The 8,191-nt window shown below is 27.7% G+C and overlaps 1 protein-coding gene across 1 annotated transcript; it reads left to right on the plus strand.

Moving 5' to 3' along the window:
- Positions 1–5,181: 5,181 nt before the first annotated feature.
- LOC115717169 (MYB-like transcription factor ETC3) lies at positions 5,182–7,533 on the plus strand. Its single transcript, XM_030646121.2, has 3 exons — positions 5,182–5,254; positions 5,345–5,432; positions 6,848–7,533. Exons 1-3 carry the CDS (start codon positions 5,182–5,184, stop codon positions 6,963–6,965), a joined length of 279 nt encoding a protein of 92 aa, XP_030501981.2. The 3' UTR covers positions 6,966–7,533.
- The last annotated feature ends 658 nt before the right edge of the window (positions 7,534–8,191 follow it).

Genomic DNA, 8,191 nt, shown 5'->3' on the forward strand with positions numbered 1-8,191 from the left:
TCTTGGTGATTTTAATGATATTTTGGATAACAAAGGACGTGTTGAGCTAAAAGTTAAAAATGGTGGATCGAGTGTGTTTCAGAGGTGTGTGGAGAATTGTCACTTGGAAGACATAAAATATTATGGCTTTTTATTTACTTGGAATAATAAGCAGGATAAAGAAGATATAATTTATTCCAAACTTGATCGTATCATGGCTAATCAAGAGTGGCATAATAAATACAACTCAGCTGAGGTGATTCTCTTTCCTAAAAAGGAGTTCGATCATTGTCTGGGGTGCTATTAGCTTATCTTGAAGTTATTCTTGGCAAACCCCCTTTTAAATATTTTAGAATGTGGCAACAAATTGACAAATTTTTACAATTTTGGCAGTAAGAGATTCAAGGAACTGAGATGTATAAAGTGGTTAAGAAATAAAAGAGCTTTAAAGTTTTGATAAAAGAGTTGAACCAGAATCATACAAGCAATGTTCAAGCTAGAGACAATCAAGCTTATCGATCATTAATTGATTCTCAAAAAGAGCTTCAAAAAGATTCATTATGTGGCAATTAATTGATCAAGAAATGCAATAAGCAAAGCACATTGCTCTCTCTCTTTTCTTCACCAAAAGGCCAAATTGCATTGATTAAATGAGGGAGATGAAAATAATACTATGTTTATCGTAAGTATTAGAGCAAGAAAAGTAGTAAACCAAAAATTGACTCTATCATGGATATAGAGGGTAGATGGGTAGACAAGTCGGAAGGGTGAGTTTTGCTTTTTTGTCTTATTATACCAACTTGCTAAGTAGTAAAATGGAGAATAGGAAACATGTAAATACTAGAATTGTTTCTCTTGGTCTAGTTGTATCTGACTTCCATTGTCATGCTTTATTAGCAAAGTATAAAAAGAAAGATGGATGAAAGAAATTTTTGGCATCCATGGTAGCAAGGCTCCTAAGCCAAATGGTTATGGATGCTATTTATTTCAACATAATTAGAATGTGAGTAGTGTTAGATTTAGTTAAACTATTTTTTCTTTTTTGCATTATTCTGGGAATATTCTGAAAGAAATAAATAATATGGTAATTTCTCTTATCCCTAAAAGAAAATATTTTGCGAATGTTAGTGATCACTACAGGCCAATTTTTTGTTGTAATATTTTGTATAAAGCGGCTACAAAGATAATTTGTACAAGATTGAGGAAGATCCTATGATTTCTCAAAACCAAAGTAGTTTCATTCATGGGAGATATATTGCCTATAATGTGATGGTTTGGTAGGCACTATGTTAGGAATAATGCGCGGTTGAATTGTATGATTAAACTTAATCTTCGAAAGGCCTATGACATCATCGAATGGAACTTTATAGAAAAAAATGTTGTTTCTTTTAAGTTTCCTTATGAATTCATTCAGTTGATTATGTCATGTTTCCGTACTCAAAGATTTAGCTTAGTACTTAATGGAAGAATGCATGATTTTTTTGAAGCTCAAAAAAGGTTTGTGGCAAGGAAATTCAATGTCCGCCCTACTTGTTGTACTTGGAATGGAATACCTGTCAAGAATTATGGTTAAAGTGGGTTCCCGGGATTAATTTAAGTTCCATAAGAGATGTCGATTGAGACATTCCGTTGAATCATCTTTATTTTGCAGATGATGAGTTGATATTTTTCAATGGAGATTTTAGATCCATTTATCTTATGCTTCAGGGTCTGAAATTATTTTCTTAATTTTCAAGTCTCCAGCCAAGTGAGTCAAGTCAGCAGTGTATTATTGTGGTATGGAACAATAGGAGATTAAGAGAATCTTAAATGCTTCTAGTTTTGTGAAGAATACTTTGTCTTTTCTCTACTTGGGAATAACCTATTTGTGCTAAAAAATTGTCAGTTTCGAATTGTGCAAGTATATTGGAGAAGATGGTAGCAATAATTAGAGTTTAGAGTTCTCAGAAATATGTTGGAAGAATTACTCTAATCAACTCGGTCCTAGTTTCCACATACTCTTATTGGGCACAAATTATGTTGCTTTCGAAAATTATTTTGAAGCAAATTAATGCTATTTGCAGAGCTTTCTTATGGAAGGGAGTCACTATAAGAAATATCACTTTTACCAGCACAGTTCGCTACTGTGCTGGTAAAAGTAACTTTTACCAGCGCATTTCGCAAACTGCGCTGGCAAAGAGATCAAAGTTTTACCAGCGTACATTTACAGTGGCTAAAATCTAACTTTTACCAGCACATTTACGCACTAGTAAAAGTCTTTCTTGCCAGCGCTTTTCATTTTATGCTGGCAAAAGTTCTAATACCAACATTGAATTGCCAACCCCTTTTGCCAACACATCACAAGTAAATTCTATTTTACCAGTGCAATACTAACTTTTTTTTGTGCTGGCCAAAGTGACATTTCTTGTAGTGAGTTCTTGGGTAGATCTTTGCAAGCTAAAATAGGAAGGGAGTTCAGGTTTTTTGAAGCTTAATCGTTAGAACCGTGCATCTCTTACAAAGTATGTGTGGGCAATGGCAACAAAATAAGATATTTTTTGGGTAAAATAGGTCAATAATGTTTACTTGAAGAATAGTAATTGGTGGAGTTACAAAGCTACTATGCAAAGTTAGTTGATATTGGAGATAGATTATCAAGGTCAAAGAGAAGATTAAACAGGTTTTGTCTTAACAATAATTGTCTAGCTAGCTGCATATATTTGATTAGCCAAGGATATTAAACTTTGAATCCTGTTAGTGAGAATGTGAGATGGTATGGACAAGTATAGGGAAGACTTAATATTCCTCAACATAAACCTATTTTTTGGCTTGCGATCATTGATAGATTACAAATTAAAGAAAGGCTTCATCATTTTAATATATGCCAAGACATTGTATGATTTTCGGATTAGGTGTTGAGAAGGTCAAGCATTTATTTTTTGAATGTCATTTTAGAAATATTTATTTGTAGGTTATCAAGATTTGGCTATGGTTGCTAGTGTAGAGCTTGAGTTTGATCTCTACATTGTATGATCTGTACATTGTGTTTCTCTTCTTTTCGCAAGCAAGTCTTTTCAATGGCTCTTGTTGCGATTGTTTACTATGTGTGGAGAAGTCGAAACACAACACTTTGGTTGAAAAAAATTCCATCTATTTCTACTTCTTTATGTTGTTTAAAAAAGGACATAAAAGATAGAGTGTTTCTAGTTTTACCAAAAATTTTGAAGAATCAAGACAGAATGTAGTTTGATCGATTGAGATAATGTATAGACATTAGTATATAGATGGTTTTTAGGTCACTTTGAGTGGTGCTAGGTTATAAAGAATTTTTATTTGGATTAATATCATTACACTTACTATTTTAAATTTTATAAAAATTTATAGGGATTATATTATAACTATAACTAATACTATTATATAAAAAATTTAAAAAAAACTATTCCAACATGTGATTACAAACGTAAAAATTGACTAAGAGCAATTAATTAGCAGAGCAATTAATTAGCACTCCCCTTCATCTATAGTCCAACAATTTGTGTAAATTAATGATGTATTTATAAGAATCTTAGGTTAGTTTTAGAAGGGATGGTAATGTATTTTTCTTTTACTTCATAAAATAATATGAATTTTTTCATTTTTACATTTCAAATTAATTTTTTTTCTTTGTATTTTTACAAAAATTCACATAACAATCAACTGAGTAATCTAAACCGTAATTAAATTTTACATAGCGATCCACATAGAAACTACTAGAACAACTTATACTGTAAATTTAAAAATAAAAAAAAATAGTACATAACTAATTCCCCAAAATAATATTAATGATTTTTTTTTTGAGAAAAATATTAATGAAATTTAATTAAAATAAAAATGGAAACTTACAAAAATATTAGAATTTGGGTTAATTTTTACAAAAATACTGTCACAAGAAATTTTTTTCAAAAATACTGTGTTTTTATAAAACACCAGTAGAGCACAAAACAGAACAACTCAAAACAACAGTAGAACAACTAAAAAACACCAGTAGAATAACAGTGAAAACTTAACACAGTATATTACAGTATGAAACTTATAAAAAAACAGTAAAAAAGTAAAAAAAAAAAAATACCGCATGATAGTATTTTTGTAAAAAGAATAGCAAAAATTAGTATACCATTTAAATTTCTCAATAAAAACGAAAAACTCGGGGTTAAGCCCAATTCCCCATCACTCCTATTAGATACGAGATCATAGCACTTGATTTCATTTAATTTCACAATATTTATATGTTGGGAACCAAGTTGTCTTTAACTATTTTTGTTTATGGGTATGACATTTTTGGAGACAGAGACCATCCATTGGTACTTTGGTAAATATTAAAGAGGTTTATATAAATGGATTTTTGTAATCAATCACATATTTCAAGAGTGAGGTGTGAGTTTTTTCTAAGAAAGAAAAAAGAGTGGGGTGAACTTAAATATATAAAAATAGAATGAGGTTGTTGCTATCCTCCAAATATATGACACTATACTTGTCCTTTTGGACCACTTAGTCAACTACCTACCACTCATATTCTGAACCACACATAACTCATCATCATTTGTACTATTTCAAATTTTGACATATAATATATTTTCAAAGAATGTTAGTTGACACTTGACATGACTCACCATTCAGACCAACAATATTTATAATATATAAAACACCAAGAACTTTGATGAATACACATTACAATTAATATTTAAGCTCTATTATTCAGCTACAATAGATTAATAGTTAAAACATTTTTTAATTAACTTTGTAATTATTTAAGAACAAAGTGGACATTAGTTAACTAGCTACTAATTTGCATTTGTATTATAATACTTTATACACATTTTTCGATAACGAATGTTTTTACACATAACTTGCTATATTTGGTAAGTGGTGAAGCTTATATATATATAAATATTATGTATATTTATATATAATTAGAGTTGTTAACTACAAGTCTATAAGTCTAAAGGTCAACCAACAACACAAACTTTTCAAGTTTGTTGGCACATTCCCACTCTCTTTCCATTTTTATCAACCTTACACTAATTTTTCTAAGTCTCATATATTCAAATTTATAATAAATATATCTGTATATATAAATACAATATCGTAGTGGCCCTCATTATGTACTGAAGTTTTCATTGAATATATATTTTACTTATATTATAGAGTGGATATATATAATAATAATAATATATATATTTAACTATGGAGAACAACACCACCCCAATTCGTCGCCGGAAGCAAGCCAAACATCCCCATAATTTTGAGTCTGATCAAGGTAAGTGTTTTTTTATTAAATTGTTGAAAATATTTTATATGTTGAGATTAATTAATTATTTGTTTCAAATTAATTAACTTTTTGGTGCAGAGGTTTGTAGTCTTGAATGGGAATTTATAAACATGACCGAGCAAGAAGAAGATCTTATTTATAGAATGTTTTCACTCGTGGGAAATAGGTATTTATTAATGTTTTAAAAAATAATTTATACAATTTTTTTCTATTTTTTTTTCTTCATAAAATCAAACTAAACATAATATTTATCGAATTATGAAAAATAATATTATAAGGTTATAATTTGGTAGCAATGTGGGACACACAAATTAACACACAACATATAACAAAAGTTTTTTTCTTAAGAAATAAATATACTCCTATACCTATACCTATATTTTAATTTAATAATTATTATATTTTATTTTATTTTTGAATGTTTAATTTTATATAGCCTCTGATGCATGCATTGATCATTGTTTAGGCAAGTGAAAATAAAAGAAAAAAAGAATTTTGATTCATAATTTCATATGCATATATGAAATTTTTATTTGTACGTATTAAGACAAAAGTTTGAAAATTGTCTTGATAAACTATCATATATGCTTACTTTAAGGAACTTGATCATTATATAAAGATCTTCAAATTAAAATATGTTACTAATTGTTAATATATGTTGTTATTTGTTTTTTTTTTCCTTGATGGTATATTATACTTGAGTCTTGACATTCATGTTGTTTTTTCTTCTCGAATCTCGGGTACTAAGAAAGATGCTATTTTTATGATAATCTTTTTTTTTTTGGCTGTACATTAATGTCTTCAGAAAGGTTTTTTTTTTAAAAAAAATAAAATAATAATTATAAGTTTTGAAATGGCAGATACATTATAATGATGGGGCAAATAAGACACTTAAAATAAAAATAAAAAATGAATATTTTGTAAAAGAAAAACTTAAAAATTTATATAAAAACTAAAATTAATATTAGGTGTCAGTTATATTTTTAAGTTTTATTTTAATTTGTATGTTTTTAGTTGTACATAATTAATTATTTTTTTAATGTTATTTAATAAATAACATCATTTTTTATTCAAAAATATTTAATGTAAGTGCTATTTATAAAAAAACATAACAATATTAAAAAATTATTGTTGATTATAATTTTATAATGCTTTTCATTTTTTAGAAATATTATACAATTTTTCTATTTTTCTTAAAAAAATAATATTAATGGGAAGATATTTTTTTAGTGACTGCGATATAGTGTTACAATAGTGATTCTTTATTAAGAAATATAAACACTTTTTCTATTTATTATTTTTTTAAAAAAAAATAAATAAATACAATGAATTTAAATTTGAATTGTGATATTAAATATATATAAATTTTATGTTATATAATCATATTCAATATAATAAAAAAAAATATGTGTAATAATTTTAATTTAAATTGTAATATTTTATAAAAAAAATAATACTTTCTATTAGATAATCACATCTAATATAATATAAATATATATGTAGATCACACTTAATTTAAATGTTTAATATTTTGTATTAATTAATAAATTAATTATGATATTTATTTCAATATATAATCAGGTGGGACTTAATAGCAGGAAGGGTTCCAGGAAGAACAGCACAAGAGATAGAGAGGTTTTGGATAATGAGGCATCATGATATGTTTGCTGAGAGAAGAAAAAACCAAACAAATAAATGAGTCAAAATATTTAATTAGTTAACATATATAGATTTTACCATTTATTTTTCTAACAATGATTAATTTAGTCAAGTACTTAAGGGATTTTAGTTTCAGAAAAATACCAATTATATCCCTCCAAATAGTCCACATCATTCTTTTTAGTTATTGGTTTGTTTGTGTGTTGTGTTGGAGAAATTTTCACTTGCATCTCTTTGAAGCACAACATCGACTGTGTGGTTTGGTGCTTAGAAAAAGAGGGTCAAGAGCTTCTTCATTAGACTTCCATGGCCATGAATGAAGACACCCACCCCCCTTTTTTATTTCTTCTTCAAGTTATTTTATGTTTTTGTTTTGGATATTAGCATTAATATTATGAATGTTTTTTTCTTAAAGAAAGAATGGGTTGAGATTATTATGTGGTGGAATTGAGTGATTTTATTAGAAGTTGCTACATATTTTTATAATAGTAATTACTCAAGGTATTTGGAGAAAAGTTATCTAAGAACTTTAGTGATTTTTAGATTAGATTAATCTAAAATATACTAATTAAGTTTAACTTTAAAAATATGTAGATGTGATGCATACAATTCCTTCTAGTAAAAGAAAGATCTAGAAAAATAATTCTAACCACAAAGTGTAAGAGAGTAAGAAATTATAAATACCTCATTAAAAGTTCCAAATTGTGTAACCAACATCTAAATCTAAAAAGCTACAAACTATTAATAAAGCTTACTACTTTCTGCGTACAGTTTTTTTTAAGCCAAACTATTCTCATATACTAAACCAACTACTCATCAACATCATTACTACACTCTTTTATCACAAAAACCATCAAACACTTATTCTTTCTTATCCACCTATTCAAATTTAAACTAATACAAATTAATTCTCAAACCATCAGTGGTATTAGATTTGCGTTCGATTATTACTGGGCGTAATTCATCACCATGATTTCCCACTCTAACTGCTCTTCTTTACCTCTTTTAATTTTTTTCATGGAGAAAACTATAATTTTTAGTCCATCAAAATAATGACCTATATATTTTCGATCACAAAATTTATGAAAAATAGTTGAAGAGGGAGTCAATATTCTTGAAGATACTTCATATCTCTCACGAAAAATCAAAATAAGGCACTATAGGATAACAAACAAAACGATTCTCACGTATTATGCTGCTTGCAGCAAGCCATGGTAGACGACCTTTTCCCATGATTAATGGGTGAAATGACGATAAAAGAAGCAC

The sequence above is a fragment of the Cannabis sativa genome, chromosome 5, assembly GCF_029168945.1.
Source record: "Cannabis sativa cultivar Pink pepper isolate KNU-18-1 chromosome 5, ASM2916894v1, whole genome shotgun sequence".
Taxonomy (NCBI): Eukaryota; Viridiplantae; Streptophyta; class Magnoliopsida; order Rosales; family Cannabaceae; genus Cannabis; species Cannabis sativa.

Excerpts from the sequence above, each read along its gene's own strand:
- LOC115717169 (XM_030646121.2), top strand. The coding sequence starts at position 5,182 with ATGGAGAACAACACCACCCCAATTCGTCGCCGGAAGCAAGCCAAACAT. Across the intron at positions 5,255-5,344 it reads TAATTTTGAGTCTGATCAAG|AGGTTTGTAGTCTTGAATGG; the intron begins GTAAGTGTTTTT and ends TTTTTGGTGCAG. Across the intron at positions 5,433-6,847 it reads TTTTCACTCGTGGGAAATAG|GTGGGACTTAATAGCAGGAA; the intron begins GTATTTATTAAT and ends ATATATAATCAG.